The sequence below is a fragment of the Bubalus kerabau genome, chromosome 8 (genome assembly GCF_029407905.1).
Source record: "Bubalus kerabau isolate K-KA32 ecotype Philippines breed swamp buffalo chromosome 8, PCC_UOA_SB_1v2, whole genome shotgun sequence".
In the NCBI taxonomy this organism is placed as follows: domain Eukaryota; kingdom Metazoa; phylum Chordata; class Mammalia; order Artiodactyla; family Bovidae; genus Bubalus; species Bubalus kerabau.
This window is the reverse complement of record NC_073631.1, coordinates 54,443,918-54,470,585: the sequence shown is the minus strand read 5'-3', so window position 1 is coordinate 54,470,585 and position 26,668 is coordinate 54,443,918. Positions and strand designations below refer to the sequence as shown.

Here is a 26,668-nt window from a genome sequence, read left to right as displayed (position 1 = left end):
GTTTAATTTTTGTTTAACATTATTTTATATTTGCAATTCCATTTATTGACATAGTCTACAAACAGATCTTGGGCAGGGGTGGGGGTGGGGGTGGTAAATCTGGGATCCAATAAAATAAATGCTGGGCAGAGAGTAAGAAAACCTGCAAGTGAATCTCAGATTCGCTCTTCATTAACTTTGTGACTCAGGGCAGCTTTCTTCCCTTTCATGGGCTTTTCATTTGTCTTCTGTAAATCAGGGATAATGATTCTTATCTAAAAGCTTAATTGAGGGAGTGATGAAGTGACATAATGTGAAAACACCTGACATACAATAGATATGCTTCCCTTTTTTGCCCTACTTTTTTTCCCATTATATAATTATGTCTTAAATTTGCTGAACTGTTCCTCTGATGAGCATTTTGAGATATTTCTGATTTCCTTTCCTTGAATGAATCAATTAGTCTTTCTCTTTTCATATGTGTATGCTGCTGCTGCTGCTGCTAAGTCACTTCAGTCATGTCCGACTCTGTGCAGCCCCATAGATAGCAGCCCACCAGGCTCCCCCATCTCTGGGATTCTCCAGGCAAGAACACTGGAGTGGGTTTCCATTTCCTTCTCCAATGCATGCAAGTGAAAAGTGAAAGTGAAGTCGCTCAGTTGTGTCCGACTCTTAGTGACCCCATGGACTGCAACCTACCAGGCTCCTCCATCCATGGGATTTTCCAGGCAAGAGTACTGGAGTGGGGTGCCATTGCCTTCTCCGTCATATGTGTATAAATATATATATATATATATATATATATATATATACACACACACACACACACACACACACACACATACATGTGTATATCTATATATGTTTCTTGGGTTACTTTTCTTAAAAAATCATCTGTCATATTATTAGAATACCAATACATGTTGTCTTTTGACTGGGTTTCTGGAACATCCAGTAGATAGGGGCCCCAGTGTTGTAACAGTCCTGTGAAGGACACTGTCAGACATGGTAGAACTGTGTTTTGAAGAGAAATATCCGAAATACTCTCTCCTTCAGAAGCTCCTGGAACCCTAAGCGGAGGAGGGAAGATTGAAGCATCTCTCTGTTGAAGCTGCAGCTGGCCCCAGCCCTGCAGGAGACAGTTGGTCCGTCCTGACTCTTCTCAGGTCACGGGTCATGCATAGACAGGAACTTCACCGAGGGGGTACTCCTTTAACAGTGTGCACATGAGCCATCTTGCTGGAAAGCTTCCTTTGATAAAACAGCACACTGGATTCCAGGCACCCTCCTGATAAAGCCTTAGGGCAGAAGGACCTAATTTTTCATTAAGACACAGCCATCCTACCCCATATGTATTAGTTGAAACTTTCCTAGAGCAGATTTTAAAGTGGAAACAGAAATGGTAGAGTCAAAATGCCTTCCGTGTAGAAAGTAGACTCTTTAAAACATTTCTCTGGACATCTCTTAAGAAAGGGAAAACTGTTAAAAACTGTTCATTAGTGATTTATCCTGAAAGAGTGAATGGATTTCTGGGAAGGCTGTCGATGGTTGTGGATCCAAATATTGATCCTCTAAGTGAACTATTGATGAGAAAAGAAAACATAGGCTCCTTAATGTCAAGATTCATGGTTTCTTTTTTAAAAGCAAGACATTAATTATTTTTAACTCTCAGGATATTTTCTCAAAAAACCCACTTTAATTAGCTTCCTTTTGCAGTCAAGAATACAAGAGTACCTTCCCTATTGAAGAGTGTTTGGCAGCAAGCAGAGCTAAGAGAGCATGGTGGCTTTTGAACTTCACTATAAGGTGTTATTTAATATTCAAAATGAAAAGAGTTGTATTTTCTGCTTTCTTAACTTAAAGCAAAGTCTGTTTGCTTGTTTTCATTTAAAAGAATTTTGTCTCTCATGTTAACATTTGATATATAACACAATTTATTTTCTCTTTTTAACTTTTACCAATGAGCTAACCTCAGGTTTTTCCTCTATGCTTCCCTGGTCCTGTTTGAGTTGATTGGAAATGGAATTCATGAGACTGACTGGTCTGGCTCCTAAGCCATGCTCCATCTGGCCCCTGGTATGAATGGGAGTGTGTGCCCAGATAAGAGAACCTTCTTAAAGCTCATCTTGCCGCAGGTCACTGAGTCTAGGGTGGGGTTTCCCAGCCTTGGCAGCATTGACATTCGGGGCCACCTGTCTTCGTTGTGTGCATCCTGTGCATTGTAGGATGGTCAGCAGCATACCTGGCCTCTACCCACTAGGTGCAGTAGTTGCCCCCTCGCTTGTTGCTTCCCCCATCTTTAGACATTTGTCCCCCACTAAGAACTGCTGATGTGGAGAATCCTGAAGTGAGTAGATGTGTTTTGGGGCAGACATCAATTTTTTATTTACTCTGCTTATCTGTAGTCTGAGTTTCCCCTGTGGTAGGTACAAGCCTCTAAAGCATCCCTGGGATTAATCAGTTCCTACTAGAACCCTTGACTGACCTGGGACTGTGCTAGTTTGGGGAGATGAGTCTTAGATGGGACTCACTGAATAGGGATCTGGGGAGTCAAGAGTAAGTGAACTTAAAGAGTTTGGTGAGGACCTAGTTGGAGGGGTAAGAGAGAGGCAAAATAAAGGCTAATGTGGGGTAGTGTCTTCCTTGGTCCTTCCTTGGTCTAGATCATCATCTTCCCCTCTTCCCTAAAATGTATAGCTCCTTTGAAAGTTGACCACAGGCTCTTGGACTTACCACCTGTTTCTCTTCCTTTCAGTAGTTTTCTACAGACCTCTGCATTGTTATCCCTGATTCTTGTTTCATCCTGTCTCTGCAGCTCTACCTCTTTCGCTATCCTGGCCTCTCATTTGACACAGGTCATCACAAGTTTATTAAAACATTTTATTTCTTTTAGGAAACCATGCTTCTTAGTCCTCATGAAGTCTCAGTCTTCCTGGCTAGTTTCTCCTCATCTTCCTAACTTCCCAAATTTGAAGTGTTTCCTGGACTGTTCTAAGCCTTCTTTTTGATTTCCGTCTACAACTCTGGAAAATGACATTTAGACTCAGAGGTTTGAATGCTGATGAACATATCTGCAGTGTTTATTATGTTCTAGGTATTATTTTAAGTGCTTTACAAATATAAATCACTTAATGCTCATAACAGCCCTTGACGTAGGTGCTTGTTCAAGGTTGCATAGCTAATGCATAGTTCTGAGAAGGTGATCTTCCAATCACCTGCATCAGTGATAGCCAGGGTGCTAGTGGAGTACCTACTTCATAGGATTGGTATAAGAATTAAATGGAATAATTCCTGCAAGGCACTTGGTACAGGACTTTACAAAGAATAAGTACTCAGTTAGTGTTGCTATTCTTACCATTACTGTCTAAGATATATTGTTAAGTGATAAGGAAAGGTGTAATAATAGATATAGTTTGATTCCATTTTTTTTCAATTAAAAATAGATGCTAATATCAACCCTTAGTTCTCAAGCTTTTTGGTCTCAGAATCCTTTTAAAATTACTAAGGACCTCGACTTTTACTTGTGTGGGTTTATCTATTGATGTTAATCATTTCTGAAGCTAAAACTTATTTATGTTCTCAAAGAGCCTGTTTCCAAGTAAGGTCACTTTCATAGGAACCGAGCGTTAGGACTTCCGTATAGTTTTTTGGAGTACACAATTCAATCCATAGCACCAGGTTACATACAAAAGCAAAACTCTCTGTCAGTACTTTCATTCTTTCAGAATTTCACCGCCTATATCACATTTAGCTAAAGACATTTTTTTTTTTTTAATGCTTTTGACCATGTTAAACCTTTTCTCAGTCTAGACGATAGGGTTATAACTGCTAAACATTATTCTTTTGTTCTTAGTCAGGGTTCTTTATAAAAATTAGTGAGAGGAAACTGCAGTTACCTCATCCCTGGGTTGTATCCTTCCTATATTTTCAGCCTCATTTCTACAATTCCCAGTTGAGAACTGGAAGGTTTTCAGTTTTTTTCATGTAAGACACATACTGAGTATTACTATGCACCAGACACTTTGCTAAGAAGTTTACATATACCATCTCATTTAATTCACATACCATGGGTGTCCTATTAAATTGGAAGAATAATTTTTACTCACTGTAACAAGTCAAGAAATAAGGATGTTATTTTCTCTCCTCCACTCCTGCTATGCCATCTCACTGAGGTAACACACTCATAAGTCAGTGTACATCTTTTCACCCCCTTTCTTTGTTGCCTATAAATTCGTATCTGATCATGTAAGGATTTTGAACAGAGTTGATTTGTATCTTAACCAAGTTTCCATACGAGAATTAAGCCTTCTTGGGGATGTTCAATTTCTGAGCTTCTTCCCTAAGGGGTCTCCTCCACAAGTTTTGAGGTAATACAGTACCATTTTCCCTGACCTTTTCTTTCACAAGTATTTTATCCCCGTACTTTACTGTTCTCAATTTTTATCTCACATCACTTATTGAGATGATCCCTTCATTAAGAAGAAATTAGGGCCAATGAACAGAGAGAGACAGGTGTTTTGAGCCAAATTTTAATAACATACAAAAGGGATAAGTGAAGTTCATTAGATTTTGAGCTTCTTGAGTGCTGGTGTGGTATTTAGTTTTCTCATGTGTCCCTCCCAGCACACTGCACAGTGTCTTGTAGACAGACAATCAAGAAAATATTTGAGTCTGTGAATTGGAGCTGTAGCATACAAATTCCCAGTTAGCACTTTGCACCTGTGACTTTTCTTTGCCATCCTTTGTTAAGACACCTTTTTGGTAACAGTTTAATTCTACCTTCCTTGGAAGTCGTAATGTTTATTTTTAAACTAATGTAAATTAAAATGAGTTCTATTCAGAAAATTATTGTAGATGTTCATTTTATATAATCCCTTCTAGGTCATTAGAGGTATCCTAGGGTGTAAGCAATTGACCTTTGGGGATTAATTTAATAGTATTAATAGCAAGAGGGTTCCCTTTAAATGACTTATGAAGAGAAGCACTTCTGGTGAAAGCACACTTTAGAAAATATAAACCTCTGGGACTAATCAGAATCTTTGGAACATTAAGGACTGTTGATTTGTGTTTTTGTTTACTTATGGTCATGAAGAAAAATCTTCATGAAATTAAAGATTAAAAAAAAACTGATACACCCTTCTCAAATTGTTTTAAAAAATTAGAGAATATTCAGTAACAGAAATTCTGTTTTATTGCATAGGTAAAAAGATCTTCTCAGGAGAAAAAAATTTTTTTTTAATTTTATTTTATTTTTAAACCTGAAACACTGTATTAGTTTTGCCAAACATCAAAACGAATCTGCCACAGGTATACATGTGCTAGTTTTGCCAAACATCGAAATGAATCCGCCACAGGTATACCCGTGCTCCCCATTAATTTCTATTCCTTTTTCATCTTTTTCCTTATATCTTAAATGTGCTAATTTTATAAGGAATAAAACTAGAGCATTTAAGGTCACATGATTTCCATCTTATTAGTATATCCTTTTTTTCTTGAAATTTATCTTGGATTATTATGAATAACTTGATTGATGAATTTATTTAGATGTTGATTGTTGAGAGAAGTCAAGTACCATTATGTGGACAGGAGGCATAGGAGTAGCATTTTAATAAGTTTAGGCAACCAAGTATCACTTAAACACAGTTCCATTCAAGCTTTTACAACAACCAAACCACATATATCATTGAACTAAAGACAATGGGACCCAGGGATTGAACCCGGATCTTCTGCATTGCAGGCAGACGCTTTACCCTCTGAGCCACCAGGAAGCCAGGTGAACTAAAGACAAAGTATGCAGCAAAATATATTAGTTCATAGTAAGTGTTCCTGAAGTGTTTGTTGTCATGTTTTCTAGATTCTATCTTTGCAATACTTACAAATAAAGAAAAAGTGAATTTTGAAAGCAAATGCTATAAATAGTAATGCACTGATCTTCAGAGTTTATATGACTTTGAAAACTTTATATGACCTTTGCTTTTTTATCATGATTTGCTTCTCTGGATTTGCCTGATTTATTGAGTTAACTTATTTAATAAGTTATTAGAATTAGTGATTATATAGGAAGGAAAGTTATTTAACTACTAAGAACAAATAATAGATTTATTGGTTATTACCTTGTTGCATCAGTAGTGATGAAGCACAGTTTCATCAGCATTATACTCTATCTTCACAGTGAAGAGCTGTGGCAGATAATCCCTGAGGCAGATGAGAGTGTTATATTTATTTACACATGTCATATACATGAAAGTTTTACTTGTAGCGTAATAAATATATGGCTGATAAGCTAACTCTCAGTATCAGGGTTTTTCATATATGTGGCCCACGTTTTTCCACGTGGAGAGTAGAATCCACTGTTGAGCTGAGCCTTCAATATATATGCAGTGTGAAAAAAAGAGAGAAGTCAAGGATGTTTCCAAGTATTTTCCCATGGAAGAGGAGTTCCTATTAGCTAAGATGTGGAAACCTGCAGGTTTGCGGGGGGAAAGGTTAGGAGTTCAGTTTTGAACATACTGTATTTGAGAGAGCACATTACTCATTTTTATCATAATGGCATCTTGATCTTTTTGTGAATTATAACAAATCTTCGCTTTGCTGAGGTGAGGAAACCATTATATAGAGGAAAAATAATGGGACCTCTGGGTTTGATGGAAGAATCTGTCTGCAGTGTGGCAGACCTGGGTTTGATCCCTGGGTTGAGAAAATCCTTGGGTTGGGAAGATCCCCTGGAGAAGGGAAAGGCTACCCACTCCAGTATTCTGGCCTAGAGAATTCCATGGACTGTATAGTCCATGGGGTCACAAAGAGTCAGACATGACTGAGCAACTTTCACTTCACTTCTAAGATATAGTTGATGAGGAACTCCCATTGTCATACCTTTCATTTTAGAAATCCCAGGAAAGTAAAACCTAATTGATTTTAGAGAGACCAGGACCATCACAGTCTTGCAAAATATGTAATGCAGTATGTGTTTAACTTATATCTCTATAGATTTTCTTACCATTTTTACTCAACATTATTTTTCAGGCCTATCTATTTTTACTTCTCATACCTCTGGTATATGTTTGCAAGTTCTAATTTCTGCATTGTATTCTCTCTTATACTCTTACTCTATTTTACCTATCCTTTCCCCAGTGAAGGCCCCCACATGGCCTCCGGTTTCCCATTATCACAGCAGTGCTGCAGTGAACATCCTTATAGACATGTGAGAAGCCTTCACTGGGTGTGTAGCCAGGAGTGGATTGTTGGATGTTAGGCATATGAATATTGATTTTAGCATGTCCTGCCAGTACACTTCCCAGAATGGCTGCCTGTGATTGTTTAAATTCTCATCAGCAATACATGACTACGCCCATTTATCTCAATACTAGGCTGTTTTAAGCACTATATATATGTTATATATATTTCAAATTTATTGCCTATAGCTTTTTATAATGTTATTTCATAATTAAAAAAATATTTTGTTTGTAGTTTTCCCCCCCTTTTCATTTTGTGTTCTCTTTGTCTTTTTTAACTTTTATTTTTGCTGATTAGTCTTGACAGAGGTGTGTCTTTTTTATAAAACTTTTCAAAAGAACTAGGATTTGGTTCTATTTATTTTCTCAACTTTTTGTCTTTATTCCAGTTTTTCTGGTCATACTTGTACTTCTCTTCTCATACCTGCTTCTCTTCCTCCCCTCCCCCATTCCCTGTTTGTTGGCTCTTTACCAGTTTCTTATGTTAAACACTTAGCTCCCTTTGATTCTAAGTAAGTATCTATTTCTTTATAATTTTATCTTATTTCTGATTTATAATTTCATCTTAGTATTTTTTTAGCCCCTTGTCATTGATTCATAATCTTCTTTATATTATCTTTAGAGAACTTAAATCATATGATTTTGAACATAAATCATATGATATTGATTTGGGGAAAATTTAATGGAAGCCTCCTCTGAGGTCTAGTATATGGTCAGTTCATAAATGTTATATCTGTTTGAAAGCAGTATGTTTCTGTTGGTTACAAAAGTCTATATGTATTTACTAGTTTAATTGTATTGTTAATCATGTTATTCAGATCTGTATCTGAGCATATTTTGTTTGCTTGCTGTATCAGTTTCTGAGAGGTGTGTGATTGATTATTCATTTCTCATTGTTTATGAACCTCCTTTTTTCCATGTTCAATTACTTGTTGCTTTATATACATTGAGGCTATATTGTTAAATACATTTATGTTGATAATTATTTTGTCTTACTGATTATTGAGTGTATAATGCCCCTCTTTGTCCCTTTTACTTTTTTTTTTTTCCTATTTATTTATTTATTTTTTTAATTTTATTTTATTTTTAAACTTTACATAATTGTATTAGTTTTGCCAAATATCAAAATGAATGCACCACAGGTATACATGTGTTCCCCATCCTGAACCCTCCTCCCTCCTCCCTCCCCATACCATCCCTCTGGGTCGTCCCAGTGCACCAGCCCCAAGCATCCAGTATCGTGCATCGAACCTGGACTGGCAACTCGTTTCATACATGATATTTTACATGTTTCAATGCCATTCTCCCAAATCTTCCCACCCTATCCCTCTCTCACAGAGTCCATAAGACTGTTCTATACATCAGTGTCTCTTTTGCTGTCTCGTACACAGGGTTATTGTTACTATCTTTCTAAATTCCATATATATGCATTAGTATACTGTATTGGTGTTTTTCTTTCTGGCTTACTTCACTCTGTATAATAGGCTCCAGTTTCATCCACCTCATTAGAACTGATTCAAATGTATTCTTTTTAATGGCTGAGTAATACTCCATTGTGTATATGTACCACAGCTTTCTTATCCATTCATCTGCTGATGGACATCTAGGTTGCTTCCATGTCCTGACTATTATAAACAGTGCTGAGATGAACACTGGGGTACTCGTGTCTCTTTCCCTTCTGGTTTCCTCAGTGTGTATGCCCAGCAGTGGGATTGCTGGATCATAAGGCAGTTCTATTTCCAGTTTTTTAAGGAATCTCCACACTGTTCTCCATAGTGGCTGTACTAGTTTGCATTCCCACCAACAGTGTAAGAGGGTTCCCTTTTCTCCACACCCTCTCCAGCATTTATTGTTTATAGACTTTTGGATTGCAGCCATTCTGACTGGTGTGAAATGGTACCTCATAGTGGTTTTGATTTGTTCTGCCTTGATTTTGTTTTTAATTTGGGTTAAGATGGACTGTTCTAGCTATTTGGATTTGGATTTGCCTAATATATGTATTTACATTTTTTATAATCAGGTTTTCTGTAACTTTTTGATAGACCATTTGGATCTGTAAAATGTTTTGCTGAATATCATCTTTATTCAAATCTGACAGTTTTTTAATTTTGGTTCATATGTTTTTCCCATTTGTGTTTATCATCATTATTATTCTGTTTAGAGTTATTTTTGCTGACATATTCTGTATGTCATGCTTTACCTCTTTATTTCTTCTCTTCCATTGAATAGGTCTAGTGGTTCAATATTTAAAAAATCTGTTTTATTCTTGTTGTTGTTGTTCAGTTGCTAAGTCATGTCTGACTCTGCAGTTCTATGGACTGCAGCATGCCAGGCTTCTTTCTCTGTCCTTCACTATCTCCCGAAGTTTGCTCAAACTCATGTCCATTGAATCAGTGAGGCCATCCGACCGTCTCATCCTCTGTCAGCCCCTTCTCCTCCTGACTTCATCCTTTCCCAAAATCAGGATCTTTGCCAATACGTCAACTCTTTGCATCAGGTGGCCAAAGTATTGGAGCTTCAGTTTCAGCATCAGTCTTTCCAATGAATATTCAAGATTGATTTTCTTTAAGATTGACTGGTTTGCTCTCCTTGCAGTCCAAGGGACTTTCAAGAGTCTTCTCCAGCACCACAGTTTGAAAGCATCAATTCTGCATCACTCAGCCTTGTTTATGGTCCATTTCTCACATCTATATATGACTACAGGGAAAACCATAGCTTTGACTATATTATTCTTGTGGTCCCTACTAACTAAGGATCCGTGATTATATTTATGTTTCTTGATCAGCTATTAAGTTTATCAGTGCCTATATCATTTTCCCAAATGATAATTATCTTAGCCTGTACTTGTACCTTCTCTCATTCACACCTCAACCAGGGACTTTTGTAAACAGTTTTTCCTTCTGTGAGATATACAGGGAGAACTGATGTCTGAGTCTCTGCTCTCTTGGCCAGACTGCTTCTGTCACCAGGAATCAGTGAAGCTGTTGACTTCTAGGGTGAACAGAGACATGATTACTGAAAAAAAGACATTTTGGCTGACCTGGGCCGGGAGGAACAGAAACCATAAAGCAGGCAAAGCCAGCAGTGCATGTGATGACCACGGAGGCCAATGATCTGGCTCTTTTGCATTCCCTTTTTAAATAATCATTACATAAGCATTGAATATATCTCCTTCCTGGTCAGTTGTCTGTCCTGCTTGCTAAGAACAGGTACCCCCATAGCCTTCTGCCTCTCCATGGGCTTAGAGACATTGCCTTTGTGACTCAGGAGTTCACTGGTACACAAGGCTGCTTTCTGAGGTATGAGTCTCTCCACATAGCAGCTAGGATGAGCCATTTAAAACATAGTCATTCTTTGGCTTAAAACCTTCTAGTGGTCTCTCATCTCATCCTTAACTTAAACTCTGTGAGTGGCTTAGAAGGCTCTACATTCTGCAGCCCTCCTTTCTGCTCTGTGTTCACTGTGCTCCAGGCACACTGGCCTTCTTCCTGTTTGCTGAATGCGCCAGACTCACTGCCTCTTCAGGATCTTCACTTTCTGGAAGTCTTCCCTGGAATTCTCCTCTTCCAGTCTCATGACTGGCTCCCCCACCGCTTCAGTTTCTGCTTAAACAGCTTCGCAATCCCACCTTCTCTGTCCTCCCTCTCTGACTGCTGTATTTAAACCTGCCTCTGCCTGCTTTGCCAGCATTCCCTAAAACCTTTCTTGGCTTCATTCATTCTCTTTAGAATGTGTACCACCTGATAGTCTCTCCATATATTTATCTGCATATTTATTATTCCCCCTTCACTAAAATGTCCCTTTCAGGAAGGGAGGTTTTGGTTTTTTTTTAACCTTTACTACTGTACCCCAGGAAAGCAATGCCTAGCACGTAGAGCCTCTCAGTAACCAGTTGAAAAATTAGCCACTGAATGGAACAGATGTGGAATGAAAGAAATTGTATAATCAGGAAAACCTAGAAGTCCACAGGTTTTTAGCCTGAGCGGCTTCTTGATGGTCATAGCATTTATAGAAAGGAAGACAAATAGGAGAGGAACAGAGTTTCAGGGGAAAGCAGGGATTCTGTTTTGGCCACATTAAATTTGAAATGGCCTTTTTACCTCCAGGTAGGAATATCAGGAGGGCAACTGGGTATGTGTCTAGAACTCAGGGGTGAGGAATTTGGGAGTTATCAACATATCCGTAGGAGTTAAATCCCTGGTATTGCGTGAAATCATGTGTGCAGAGGTGAACAAAGGTTCATCTCTATATGAAATCACGTAGACAGAAAGAAAGAAGGTTAAGAAGTGAGCTCTGTGGTCTCCAGCATTGATGGGTTGGGTTGAGGAGAAGCATCCAGTGGCTTCTGAGAAAGAGCACCTGGAAATAAATGAGATCAGTAGATTTTGGTCAAAGAGTTGCATAGATGGGACTCATCTAGATGTCACAGTCTGGAGTTTGGCTATAACCTTGGGTTATTTAACTACAGGAGAGGGACAGTTTTTTCCTTAGAGATGGTAAAACAGTTGAGGATCTTGAATACTAGGTGGGATGTTTACACGGACTGTAATCATCTATATGGAGGGTAGGACTTGAGGTTAAGAATAAGAGTTGGAGACAGGTGTCAGAATCTTCAGTGTATGAGGGTCTGTCACCTGGTAGAAAACCCAGTCTGATGGTGGCAGATGCTGGTGCTTTATGGCGTGTGCTTCAGAGGAGTAGGAAGTGGGCCCCAGGGCTGAGCAGTAACAATCTAGATGTGCTTTGGGGAACTAGGATGCAGCCCTGCATCCTGCTGGTAGACACAAGCTTTGTCTGGGAAATTGACAGAAGCCGTGAACTCAGGCTCATGTTCTGTAAATAGCTAATAGATGTGTTGGAAAATTTGTATGTCATGGACTTGGGTTTCAGGAGGGTAGAGTGGAAAGACTTTGGGAGGAAGAAGAACACTGGAAGGCCAAGGGATTACAGAGTGGTGTGTGGATGACTGTCAAGGTTGGAGTACTGACCTTCTGCCTGTTGCTATAAAAACATCTCTCATAACTGTAAACTTTCAGCATGACCCTGTTGTGAAATGCCTGTCAGGATGAGTATTTGTTCACTGTGCCTGAGATAACCAGATGACTTTATCTTCTGACCAGAGTTATTTACCATTACCTGTGTGGATGTGGAAGGGTGTCTGCCAAACACAGTTATTGTGGTTTTGACATAAAAAGTCCTTTCTGGCAGTAACTGTTGGCCAGGATGTTTAGCTGCTCCTTGAGGCCACTCCTGGAACAGGAGAGCCATGTCATGTCATCACAGATGGAAGGATGTTTATCATCTTATTTCCTGTTACCAGGCTTGTGTCCTACCCATTTGAAATAGGCATCAAATTGTTCAGATTTTCATGATTTCAGGGCTAGGACATAGCCCTATTTGAAGCAGTTTAAGATGATAAAGAAAATGTTTTACTCAATGTGTTCCCTCTCAGTTTTAAAGATCGGTATAAATTATTATTTCCCCAAGACAGGATGAGGCTGACTTCTCTGCTGTCTTCTCCAGCTTCACATTCAGGGTTCCTGAAACTGCAGTTTACCCTAGAGTTTAAAGTAAGGAGAAATTTTAGATGTATATTGACAAAGTATTATAACATAGATGAAACAGTGGTACTATCAAGATCCTTGCTTTTGGAAAGGAATGTTAGATGTCTTGCATGTGTGTGCATGCATGTGTGTTCATGTGCGTGCTCAGTCATGTGCGACTCTTTGCAATCCCATGGACTGTAGTCCACCAGGCTCCTCTGTCCATGGAATTTTCCAGTCAAGAATACTGGCGTGGATTGCCATCTCCTCCTCCAGGGGATCTTCCCAACCCAGGGATCAAACCCGTCTCTCTTGCATCTCCTCCATTGGCAGGCAGATTCTTTACCAACTGGGCTACCAGAGCAGGTGAAAAACAAGAATGTCACTAAGGAAGGTAGAGGTTGAGGAAGAGAATCTTTGGAGATTTCTAAATTATGACCAGGGCTGCCTTTGTTTTATCTTTAACTGATTGAGTAACAAATGGAAGAGGAAGTTTTACACTGAAAATATTTTTATTGGGATCTCTATAAATCCAAAGCTTGTCTCATTCACTAGAAATTTTTAAGGAAAATTTCTTTCTCTGTAATGAACTGAGCATAATTCTGACAAGAAAAGTAGGTAATTAGATAACCTTCCATCCTTCTGAATTTTTTGCGAGGGACAGGGTGGGGGGTGGTCATACCAAGCTGTCATTGGATGATTCACCATCATCCCCACAACTGCCACTTCCCTTTCCAGTTCTTGGTGATGAATGTTTTTACATCATGTACTCAGTTCAGTGAAGAACTAGTTAACTAGTGATTTAACTAACTGTGAATATCATGCATTGGTCATATAACTTTGCAATAGATACAAAGTTGGAATCATAGGAAAGTTAATGTTTTCATTGTACATGAACTGTAATATTTGGGCAAAACAGGGCATATAAATTTCTTACTGCCAGGAGAAAGCAATTACCAATTCAGGGAAGATAGCTGACAATAAATAAACAAAACTATACTAGTATTTTCTTTTACATTCACTCTGAAAATGACATTGTCTTATTAAGGTATGTTTACACCTCTCAGGACTGCATTTTGTAGAGGTCTGTGTAACTGGAACTCGCAGAGGCCTCTGAGGACACTAGTAAACAATTGTTTCGCTTTCATGGCCCTCAGTGTCAGTAGAAATCAATGACAAAATAATAGGCATGCAATACAGAGTGTATTTTCTATTTTCTGTATGTGTCCTTGTTTGAAACTGTAATTAAGCAATGTCAAACTTGCAACTGTAAGAAAATAGTATCTGCTGTTTGAATATAATACAGGCCAAGTTCTATAAACTTTAATTAGGCCAAGCTTGCGTTGACCTCAGTAGGAATCTGGCTAAGAATCTCTTTTAATTACCTCTGCCTTAAAATATGTAAGAATTTTCACATTGCTTTTCTCACTCAAAGAACAATGCATGGATAGCTAAACTAATAAAATGTTTAAATAGATACAAATCAAACTTGAAAAGTTTAAACTGTTGTTTTCATCCTGTAAGTCAGCTGAGAAAAAGCATACAGATTGTAGTTCTAAATTATGTCCATAGAGTATTTCAAATCCAGTAAATTAACTCTCCTCTTTTTCTTTTTTTCCTACTTGAGCTCATAAATGTTAACCTTAGAAGTGTCTCAAATTCTTTCATTGAAATAAAGTTGAACTGACAATAGCCAGATGATGTAAAATTGAAACTGAAATTCTATCCTTGGCCCATCCCATGTTCTTCCCCCTAGGTATTAGAGGAATCATAGGAAAGTTAATGTTTTCATTGTACATGAACTGTAATATTTGGGCAAAACAGGGCATATAAATTTCTTACTGCCAGAAGAAAGCAATTACCAAAGCAGGGAAGATAGCTGACAATAAATAAACAAACCTATACTAGATAGGAGTTTAAACATTTATTTAGAATGACTTAGATTATAGAAAACAGGCCTTTGTAGTTATCATATGCCTTCATTTGAGTTTCTTAGTAGAAAGGCTAATTATGTCACCAAGCTATTTGTTGCACATTATTTTAAAATAAATAAATAAATCAAGATATGTTATATTGTGCAGTTAAACTCCAAAAGGAAACTGTCACACACAGCAAAACAAATAGCTCGCTTTTCAAGCCCCGGATTGTGTCTGGGTGTACTGTGAGCTAGTGCACATATTATCCTTATCTTGCAGATGAGAAAAATCAGCTCACACGGTGCTAAGAAACTCCACTGTCCCTGCATGGGAACCAGGTCTATCTGATTCCAAAGACTGTGGTGATCTTGGCTTTTGTAATGTACCACCTCCCCTACATGGAGTCCTTTTCAGCAGCCCCACTGCCATGTCCAGTGCCTTCTCCTTTACTTTGAAAACAATGTGTCATATGAATCTTTGTGGTTCTGGAGAAGAAGCAGGAAGGAATTTTGTGACAGAAGAGTTTTCTTGTTAGGTGGTCTCATCTAAGTCTAACCCCAACCCCAACTCCAACCCCAGTCCCAGGACTAAGGGGATAGAGAGGGAAAGAATTTACAGTCATCTTAACTCTGAGGCATCCTTCAAGATAAAACAATAATTCATATAGTTCTTCACACCACATCTGTCCAAGGCCATACTCTCTGGAACTCAGATGGAGGAGAATTGGGTTTCTAATATGTGGTTCCTCTGAGATTAGCTATCATTATCTTGTCATTATTATCAGATTCAAGGGCGGTACATTAAAATCTATTAGCTCAAATTATTTTTTTTTGTTTGTTTTTTTGAGGAAAATCTCTAAATGTTGTTTAATCAGACATTGACCTTTTCTTAGATGCTAGCCATGAAATTAAAAGACACTTACTCCTTGGAAGGAAAGTTATGACCAACCTAGATAGCATATTAAAAAGCAGAGATATTACTTTGCCAACAAAGGTCCATCTAGTCAAGGCTATGGTTTTTCCAGTGGTCATGTATGGATGTGAGAGTTGGACTGTGAAGAAAGCTGAGCACCAAAGAATTGATGCTTTTGAACTGTGATGTTGGAGAAGACTCTTGAGAGTCCCTTGGACTGCAAGGAGATCCAACCAGTCCATTCTGAAGGAGATCAGTCCTGGGTGTTCATTGGAAGGACTGATGCTGAAGCTGAAACTCCAATACTTTGGCCACCTCATGCAAAGAGTTGACTCATTGGAAAAGACTCTGACACCGGGAGGGATTAGAGGCAGGAGGAGAAGGGGACGACAGAGGATGAGATAGCTGGGTAGCATCACTGACTCGATGGACATGAGTCTGAGTAAACTCCGGGAGTTGGTGATGGACAGGGAGGCCTGGTGTGCTGTGATTCATGGGGTCGTAAAGAGTCGGACATGACTGAGCGACTGAACTGAACTGAGCAATATTTTAAGGAGCTATAGTCAAACCCCCAACAGGAGGAAGTAATTTTGCTTCAAAAGGCAATTAGAAAATAGGAAAACAAAATCTAAATGAGGAGTATGAAACTCTTGAGGAATTACAAATGAAAAGTACATCTAATGAGCTTCCTGTGTTTGAAGAAGCGACTTTATATATAAAAGTTTAATATATTGAAAAATAACCTCACCACTCAGAATTAATTATAGTTAATAATAAATAGCAGTAAGCTAATAATTAAAACTTTTAAAATAAAACAATACAAAGCTATAGACCCCCATGTGACTACCATTCACAACCATCCATTAGGTACCAGGAACTTTGTATTTTCAGTTAGTTTTCATATGTTTATATATAATATACCCATAAACAATATGTAGGATCATTTTGTGTGCGTTAAAAGTTTTAATTGTTATACTCTACAGGCTGTTTCCTATAGTATTTTTAGAGAACTCAAAACTGCTTGATTTGTCTACATTAAGATGTATTAAACATAACTTATTCCTTTTTCCTGCTGAATAGCATTTTTTCATGAGTATGCCTCATTTGATCTATCCATCCAGCATGTTTATACAGTGCTCCTCCTCCTGTGTGAATATCCCAGTATGTAAATCCTCAGAAATGTGTGTGAATGGTCTCTAGGAAACAGAGCTGGGAGAGGAAGTGTTGGGTTGTAGAGTAGGCCTTTTTCCATTTTACTATGGTCTGTCAAACCAGCTGTGTGTAAGAGCTGGTTTGAGATGTTCTATTTTTCAAATGTAATATCACTATGATACTCATTTTATGAAGGCTTTTTGATTTTTGAAACTTATTTGTGTTAACCAGGGCTTGACAATTGAAGGCCTGTGGCCAAATCTGATCTGCCTGTTTCTGTAAGTTGTTTTATTGAAACCTAGCCTCACTCGTTCATTTATGTACTGTCCATGGCAGCTCTCATGCTGTAATGTCAGAGTTGAGTAGTCACAACAGAGACCATATGGCTCACAAAGCCCAAAGTATTTATTGTCTGGCTCTTTAAAGAAAAAAATTTGCTGACTCCTGAAATTATAGTATTACCTACTGTCACTCTGTTTATTGTTTTGTTTTTTAAATTATCTAGTATTCAGCTACATAAATAAATATCATAATTTCAGAATATGATACAAGCAATGGAAAATGGTTGAGTGAGCTGGTGACTATAGCTAGATGGTAGAGAGAGTCTGGGAAGATGCCATTTGAACTGAGACCCAGGAGATAAGAAAACGGAGGTAGTCACACAGGTAGTAAGTGGTATAAGTGGGATTTAAGCTCAGGAATAACTCCAAATATAGAGGGCTCTTTCCTCTGTAATATAGCCATCTTCATATATTCATGCAAACACAATACCAAGCAAATAGGTAAGTGTTATAACAAAGAAGCATCAGCAAAATTGTTTAGTTCTCCTAGACTTGGCAAGCCAGATACAGGGTTTTGATGTATTGAAATTTGGATTTGTACTGGGCTTGAATCATAGTCCCAGCACTGACTTGGCTGAGTCACTTAAATTTGCAGCCTTCATTGTTGTTTGGAGGGATGAGGGCGGGCGGGAGCTGTCTGTAAACTGAGGAGGGTGTTTGGATGATCTCCGTGGGCTCTTCTGGCTCTCACTTTCTATGATGCTGTGACTTTAGGAGGTGGCATTTGATCTAGGCTTTGGAGGGTGGGGTGATTTTGACAGGCTGCCTTGTAAATGAAGAGAAAAGGTATTCCAGGTGGTATGAAGAGTCTGAATAAAAACACAGTGGCTAGTAACTGTAGAAAGAATTCTAGGGATGGTTATAATGGTCTGATCTGACAAGGCTAGAGTTTAATCCTGAGAAGACAGGGGAGGCAAGAGTCTGGCACTGAGCTGAGGGAAAGCCTGAAAGTTATGCTTCATAGCTGGGACATTTTCCCTTGGAATTAGAGGATTTAAAATGTCCTCCGTCTTGATCATCCCTGCCCAGTGAGCAGCCTCTCTCTCACTATGAAATTTCAGTGATGGAGACTTCTATAGACCATCTGTTCATTTTCTGACAACTCTAAGAAAATTCTTCCTTACCTTGAGTCAAAGCGTATGAGTTCTAACTATACCTTTTACAAGATGCAGTTTATGCACAGTCACTGGAAGATTTTAAATGGTAGAGGAACATATATACATATATATGTGAAAATATGCTTATACATATTCTTTTCTAGATTCTTTTTCATTATAGGTTATTATAAGATATTAAATATAGTTTCCTAGGCTGTACAGTAGGTCCTTGTTGTATATCTATTTTATAGTAGGTCCTTGTTATATATCTTTTATATATAGTAGTGTGTATCTGTTAGTCCCAAACTCTTAATTTATCCCTCCTCCCTCCTTTCCCCTTTGGTTAACCACATGAGTCTGTTTTGTAAATAAGTTCATTTGGACCATTTTTTATATTCCACATGATATCATATGAAATTTGTCTTTCTTTGTTTGACTTGCTTTTCTTAGTATGTTAATCTCTAGGTCTGTCCATGTTTCTGCAAAGGACATTATTTCATTCTTTTTATTTTATGGCTGAGTAAAGTTCCATTGTATATATGGACCACATCTTCTTTATCCACTCATCTGATGATGGACACTTAAGTTGTTTCCATGTCTTGGCCTTGTAAATAGTGCTGCTGTGAACATGGAAACTGACATGAAAGTGTTGATTGCTCAATTGTGTCCGAGTCTTTGCAACACCCTGGACTGTAGCCACCAGGCTCCTTGGTCCATGGAATTCTCCATGCAAGAATACTGGTTGCCATTCCCTTCTCCAGGAGATCTTCCTGACCCAGGGATCAAACCCAGGTCTCCTACATTATAGGCAGATGCTTTACCATCTGAGTCACCAGGATGCGAACATGGGGGTGCATGTATTTTTTTGAATTAGTGTTTTCGTCTCTTCCAGATCAATGCCCAAGAATGAGATTGCTGGATCTTATTGGCAACCCTGTTTTTAGTTTTTGAAGGAACCTCCATACTGGTCTCCATAGTGGCTGTACCAATATACATTATCACCAATGATGTAGGAGGGTTTCCTTTTCTCTACACCTTCTCCGGCATTTATTATTTGTCGACATTTTGATGATGGCCATTCTGACTGGTGTGAGGTGATATCTCATTGTAGTTTTGATTAGTTTCCATTGCCTGGAAAATCCCATGGATGGAGGAGCCTGGTGGGCTGCAGTCCATGCTGTGGCTAAGAGTTGGACACGACTGAGCGACTTCCCTTTCACTTTTCACTTTCATGTATTGGAGAAGGAAATGGCAACCCACTCCAGTGTTCTTGCCTGGAGAATCCCAGGGACGGGGGAGCCTGGTGGGCTGCTGTCTCACGGGGTCTCACAGAGTCGGACACGACTGAAGTGACTTAGCAGCAGCAGCAGCATAATAACAATGTTGAGCATTTTTTCATGTGCTTAGCCATCTGTATGTCTTCTTTGGAGAAATGTCTATTTAGGTCTTCTGCTCATATTTTGATTGGGTTGTTTATTTTTTTGATAATGAGCTGTATGAGCTCATTGTGTAACTTAGAAATTAAGACCTTGTCAGTTGCGCTGTTTGCAAATATTTTTTCTCCCATTCCATATGTTGTCTTTTTGTTCTGTTGATGATTTTTGCTGTGCAGAAACTTCTAAGTTCAAGATCCCATTTAAAAATTTTTGCTTTTATTTCTGTTGCCTTGGGAGACTGACCTAAGAAGACATTGCTACAATTTATGTCGGAGAAGATTCTGCCTATATTTTCTTTTAGGAGTTTTTTGTGTCATGTCCTATATTTAAGTCTTTAAACCATTTTGAGTTTATTTTTGTATATGATGTGAGGGAGTGTTCTTACTTCATTAATTTACATGTGGCTCTCCAACTTTCCCAACACCACTTGCTGAAGAGATTGTCTTTTCCCCATTGTATATTTTTGCCTCCTTTGTCAAAGATTAATTGATCACAGGTGGGTAGATTTATTTCTGGGCTCTCTTTTCTGTTCTGCTTGTGTGCCAGTACCATGCTATTTTGATTATTGTAGCCTTGTAGTATTGTCTGAGGCCTGGGAGAGTTAGACCTTCAGCTTTGTTCTTCCTCAGATTGCCTTAGCAATTCTGAGTCTTTTGTGGTTCCATATAAATATTAGGATTTTTGTTCTTGTTCTCTGAAGAATTTCATGGGTAATGATAAGTATTGCATTAAAACTATAGATTGCTTTGGTAATATGCCCATTTTAAAAATATAAATTCTTTTAATCCAAGAGCATAGGATTTTTTCTATTTCTTTGAGTCATCTTTAATTTCCTTTTTCAATGTTTTATAGTTTTCAGAGAAGTCAATATTCTCAAAAAGAGTTTTTCCACCCCCATATAAAGAATGTACATATATTCCTTTTAAAAATATTACAACTTGTGGTAAATATGAAAGAAGCAATAAAAATCACCTTTAATCTCATTAACCAGAAAATAACTACTAGTAAAACATTTTGGTGTATTTCTAACCAAGTATGTCTCTATGCATAGATACAAAAGAAAAGCTTGATATTATTGTCAAATTTTGTTCGTATCTTGCTTTTTCTAATGTCATGTCACATGTCTACATTTCCCAGGCCACACCATTAATAATTATTTGATAATTTAGCTACTAATGACTATATATTATAGTCCCAAAGATGACTATATCTTATTTTATGTAAATATCTCATAATACATAAATTTTTAAGTTGCTTGCATTTTTCATCACTGTAAATAATGTTGTAAAAAATAGTCTTGTTTGTAAATTTGTATTCACATCTGCCTGTTTCCACATGAGTGGTTGCCTTTTAAGCACGGTTGTGACGAACTCAAGTGTGTTTATTTGAAAAACTGTTATGAAAGTAATGTGAAGAGTGGGTTGGAAAAAGGTGATTCCAGAAGCAGGCAGAGGAAAGATGCCATTTGAGCAATTTAGGCCAAGTATAAGAGCATAAACTAAATTATTGGTAGCAAGGTCAGAGAAAAGAGGAAGTAGTAATGTTTCTTAAAGTGTTTGTTTGTTTTATGTTTGTTCTTTTGCATGACAGAATTTTCTTTGTACTTGATGAAAGCTGCCAGCATTTTTTTTTTTACATATTAATTCAGGGGTTTAAAGATCTCTAAGGAGGTGGCTATAGTGGGCACGCCATAGAGATTCTTAACGCAGGGCTTAAAGGTTCTTTTCCAAAATAGGAAATACCAAGGGGACGAACAGGTTTGAAGGGTTGGCTTTGAAATTTATGAGCCTGGTATTAGATGGATCGGGTAAAACTGTCAGTGAGAGAGCTTATAAATTGATGTAATGGCTTAGGAGAGAGGTCAGAGCAGAATATGAGGATGTGGGAGCCATCCCCACAAAAGTGGTGGTATTGAGACCCCGGACATGAAAGTGTCCTAGAGATCAGTGTGTTTATGCAAAGAATACTTGGGACATACCCAGGCAGACAGCTTACTCCTAAGTAGCAGAAAAGGGGGAAACTAGAGAAGGAGCTATAAGATGAGTATGAAGAAAACCAGAAGAAAATGGTATGGAGGAAGCCAAGAGAGACAAGAGTTTCAAGAAGTCATCAAACTGTCAAATGTTGCAGAGGTCAAGCAAGAAAAGGACTGGAGGGCATCCACAGGAGCAATTTAAGTCACCTGGAAATGTGGGATGAGTAGATTCAGAGAAATTGTGGGGCTGGAAGCCAGACTGTAGCTTACGGTGAGGAGTTGAAGGGAGTGGAAGGAGTGGAATACTCATGGCTCTTCTCTAAGAAAGCCTGTTGTGAAAGGCTGGAGAAGGTCAGGTGATAACTGGAGTGAGATGGGGCAGTGGAAGGTTCACTATTTCTTCTTGTTTATATTCAGGAAGCAAAGCTAGATTTCCAAATTGTAATATGACTTCAATTGCCTTTCCAACATTTGCTATTTGCTATGTTTAAAATTCTTTTATTGGTGATTGTTTTTTGGACATGGTATGTTCTGTCCAAGCATCCAGTGAAAGCATTGCTGCCCAAACTCCTAGCATCTTCGAGTTCTATTTAAACAAGCCCAGACCTCCATGTTTGCTCAGAGTTTCATTGGATCTTTTAAATGTATTTATTTATATTAATCGAAGAATAATTACTTTACAATATTATGATGGCCTCTGCCATACATCAACATGAATCGGCCATAGGCATACATGTGTTAGATTTTAATTAGATTCCCCTTTCAGTTTTTAAGCTTCAACATACTAGTATTTGGAATTGCAGTTGTTAAATTACAGAATATGACTTGAGTCCTTGAAGTTTGACCTCTACCTAAAGAATTGATCCAAAATGGTTAATGTTTAAATGTTGCAGTTTAGAGAATATCTTTATTGTATTGCCAAATGCTGAATGATAGAGAGATTTAATTCTAAAAAGCACTAATTAGAAAGAGAAAAAAAAATAAAAAGTGATGTGAACCAGAATCAGAATAAACCAGACAAGTAATACTTTTATTGGTTGCAGAACATCAACAATGTGTGATACAGTCTTATTCACTTCCTTTACTAGCAGTGGAAATACTGCAGGCTGTCTCTAGGGGGTTTAGACAGGCTTATTGAAGACATAATCATTTTGATAGGTGTTATTTGTTGGTAATATGATGCCTTGAAGCTGCAGAAAATTATTTGTTTTTAGAGATATGCTAAATGGTTCTTGGATTTTTTAAAAACAAAACAACATGGCAAAGGTTTCTAACTTGGAATAAGTGAATAGTCAATGCAGTGTCTCCACTGGTTTCTTGTTTAATAATAAATTTGTCTATTTTGAGGGGTATTATTTCTCTCAGCACAATTGCTTTAAATATGTTGACATCGAAAAAAAAAGTATTACTTCTTTAAAGGTCACTGTGTTATAATAGAGAACACTTATCCATTTAGTAAATTAAATAGAGGGTATATATGTATACGGGCTTCCCTGGTGGCTCAGGCAGTAAAGAAAGTGCCTGCAATGTGGGAGACCTGGGTTCGATCCCTGGGATGGGAAGATCCCCTGGAGGAAGGCATGGCTACCCACTCCAGTATTCTTGCCTGGAAAATCCCCATGAACAGAGGAGCCTGGCGGGCTATAGTCCATGGGGTTGCAAAGAGTAGGACATGACTGAGCGACTAAGCACAGTTCAGTTCAGTCACTCAGTTGTGTCCAATTCTTCACGACCTCATGAATTGTAGCACGCCAGGCCTCCCTGTCCATCACCAACTCCCAGAGTTTACCCAAACTCATGTCCATCGGGTTGGTGATACCATCCAGCCATCTCATCCTCTGTCGTCCCCTTCTCCTCCTGCCCCCAACCCCTCCCAGCATCAGGGTCTTTTCCAATGAGTCAACTCTTTGCATGAGGTGGCCAAAGTATTGGAGTTTCAGCTTCAACATCAGTCCTTCCAATGAACACCCAGGACTGATCTCCTTTAGGATGGACTGGTTGGATCTCCTTGCAGTCCAAGGGACTCTCAAGAGTCTTCTCCCAACACCACAGTTCAAAAGCATCAATTCTTTGGCACTCAGCTTTCTTCACAGTCCAACCCTCACATCCATACATGACCACTGGAAAAACCATAGCCTTGACTAGATGGACCTTTGTTGACAAAATAATGTCTCTGCCTTTTAATATGCTATCTAGTTTGGTCATAACTTTCCTTCCAAAGGAGTAAGCATCTTTTAATTTCATTGCTGCAGTCACCATCTGCAGTGATTTTGGAGCTCCCCAAAATAAAGTCTGACACTGTTTCCACTGTTTTCCCATTTATTTCCCATGAAGTGATGGGACTGGATGCCATGATCTTCGTTTTCTGAATGTTGAGCTTTAAGCCAATTTTTTCACTCTCCTCTTTCCCTTTCATCAAGAGGCTTTTCAGTTCTTCTTCACTTTCTGCCATAAGGGTGGTGTCATCTGCATATCTGAGGTTATTGATATTTCTCCCGGCAATCTTGATTCCAGCCTGCTTCTTCCAGCCCAGCATTTCTCTTGATGTACTCTGCATATAAGGTAAATAAGCAAGGTGACAATATACATCCTTGACGTACTCCTTTTCCTTTTTGGAACCAGTCTGTTGTCCCATGTCCAGTTCTAACTGTTGCTTCCTGACCTGCATATAGGTTTCTCAAGAGGCAGGTCAGGTGGTCTGGTATTCCTATATCTTGAAGTATTTTCCAGAGTTTATTGTGATCCACACAGTCAAAGGCTTTGGCATAGTCAATAAAGCAGAAATAAATGTTTTTCTGGAACTCTCTTGCTTTTTCAATGATCCAGTGGATGTTGGCAATTTGATGTCTAGTTCCTCTGCCTTTTCTAAATCCAGCTTGAACATCTGGAAGTTACGATTCATGTATTGCTGAAGCCTGGCTTGGAGAATTTTGAGCATTACTTTACTAGCGTGTGAGATGAGTGCAACTGTGCAGTAGTTTGAGCATTCTTTGGCGTTGCCTTTCTTTTGGATTGGAATGAAAACTGACCTCTTCCAGTCCTGTGGCCACTGCTGAGTTTTCCAAATTTGTTTGCATATTGAGTGCAGCACTTTCACAGCATCATCTTTCAGGATTTGAAATAGCTCAACTGGAATTCCATCACCTCTACTAGCTTTGTTCTTTGTGATGCTTTCTAAGGCCCACTTGACCTCACATTCCAGGATGTCTGGCTCTAGGTGAGTTGATCACACCACCATGATTATCTGGGTAATGATACACACACATGTATGAATACATCATTACATACTTACACACGTATATGTGTGCGTGTGTGACTTTGCTTTGTAAAGAACCTGGTTGTCTTCTTAAGGTGAGATTTACTTTTCTTGAGGATAAGATTTTACTCTGAAATTCTTGGTCATGTCCTTTCTTCTTTCTCTTTGTTTTCCAATGACATTCATTATCATATCTTTTAACTCCCTTTGGACCTCTCTTCCTCCTTATGCTGTCTAGAACCTGAGCCTTTCCTTTAATCATTCCTTCACCATTCTAGCCTGTTTTCTTGCTCCTTGACTTTTCATTGAATCTAATTCAGTTTTCCCAGGCTCAACCTTATCATTTGACATCTTTGCCACTGTCCCTGGGCTGCTGAGCCCTGTCAGCTGAAACTTGACAACAGTGCCAATTGTACTCTCTAAATCCGTGGTCTCCAGTCTGTTGGGGTCCCAAGACAGCCTCTGTAATCCTTGATTGTTCCACACTTTCACTGCCATCTTCCTACTTCCTCCCTGTCACCTGTTCCCTCAATCTCGAAAAATAATCTCGACTCCTGTTTTATTAAGAGCAACAGGTAGAAACTCCTCAACATCTTCTTTTACTACCATTCTCTGTCTACCTGCAAATGTTCTCAGCACATATCACCTTCTAGTTATTTTCCTACTTTTTGTCTTTAACTTGGCTATCAGGCTGCTCAAAAGAGCAATGCCTTTTGCTTCTCCTTCTACCCTCTGGCTTCCATCTAGAACTGCTAACTGTTAACAAGTAGGAGATAGTTTTCCACCTTCACCTTATTTGGCCTTAAAGGCATTTTAACATTCAGTACTGCCTGTAAGCATCTTCCTCAGTGTTCATAAAACTCCGCACTTTTGGATTTTTCTCCCACCTTAGATTCTCACAAATTCAAAGTTGCTGTTCCCAAAAATAGCATGAAAAAATTTAAGCGTTTAATGCTTTACAACATAATAATTGATGTGAATGCTTGTAATTTAGTATTAATTGTACTTCTAAAAAATATACTATACTTTTATATATAGTATATAAATAACTCAGTTATACCTTAAAAAATAAGAAACATATTAATTTTCCCTTGATTTCTTCTTTCCTAGTTAATGAAGGAGTTCCCTCTCCTGAGCATGTTCAACATCCATGAAAACCTTTTAGAGGCTCTCCTGGAACTACAAGCATATGCTGATGTTCAGGCAGTCTTAGCAAAGTATGACGGTAAGTCCTTGGATACTTTTATCTACTTGAGTATTCCTCTCTTCTTGATGTGTTTCAATGATTAGATGAGAAGGATCATTTCAAATAGCACAGCATTGTGCTAACTATTGTCTTATGAATTTCCACCTGATTTCCGTGGTCAGGAATCACTCAGAACCTCTGTGGGCAGCACGTGCCCTGTAGGAACAAAACTGACCCCTCACTGGTTGACTGTGACCACTACCTGTTGGTCATGTAGATCTTTGAAGCAATAGAACAGCTGGGTTTTGTTGTTCTTTAGCTGCTAAGTCGTGTTTGAATCTTTGCAACCTTATGGACTGTAGCCCGCCAGACTCCTCTATCCATGGTATTTCTCAGGCAGGAATACTGAAATGAGTTGCCATTTCCTTCACCAAAAACAGCTGGTAGTTTCTGCTACAAAACTTGTGACAGTTCAGTAATGTTTGAAGAGGAAATCATGGCCCCTTCACCCCAGGTCTTCTCTTTTTTAGCAGAAAAACTCCCATTTCTTCACATGAGAGCCTTTGCAGTCCCTTTGCCATTCTAACCTACTCACCCATGAGCTTATTTTATTTTGCCTTTTCTTAATAAACCAGAAAAATAA

At 38.5% G+C, this 26,668-nt stretch overlaps 1 protein-coding gene across 6 annotated transcripts in view; it reads left to right on the top strand.

Moving 5' to 3' along the window:
* Positions 1-26,668, top strand: part of ST7 (suppression of tumorigenicity 7) — a 277,962-nt gene that overhangs the window by 185,823 nt on the left and 65,471 nt on the right. For all 6 annotated transcript variants that reach the window (XR_008717824.1, XM_055590303.1, XM_055590300.1 and 3 more), the window contains one exon: positions 25,950-26,064. Coding sequence is in view for 5 of the 6 variants with exons in the window: in XM_055590303.1 (XP_055446278.1) it covers positions 25,950-26,064 (115 nt within the window). In the remaining variant the exon portion in view is untranslated. The remainder of the gene's footprint in view (positions 1-25,949; positions 26,065-26,668) is intronic.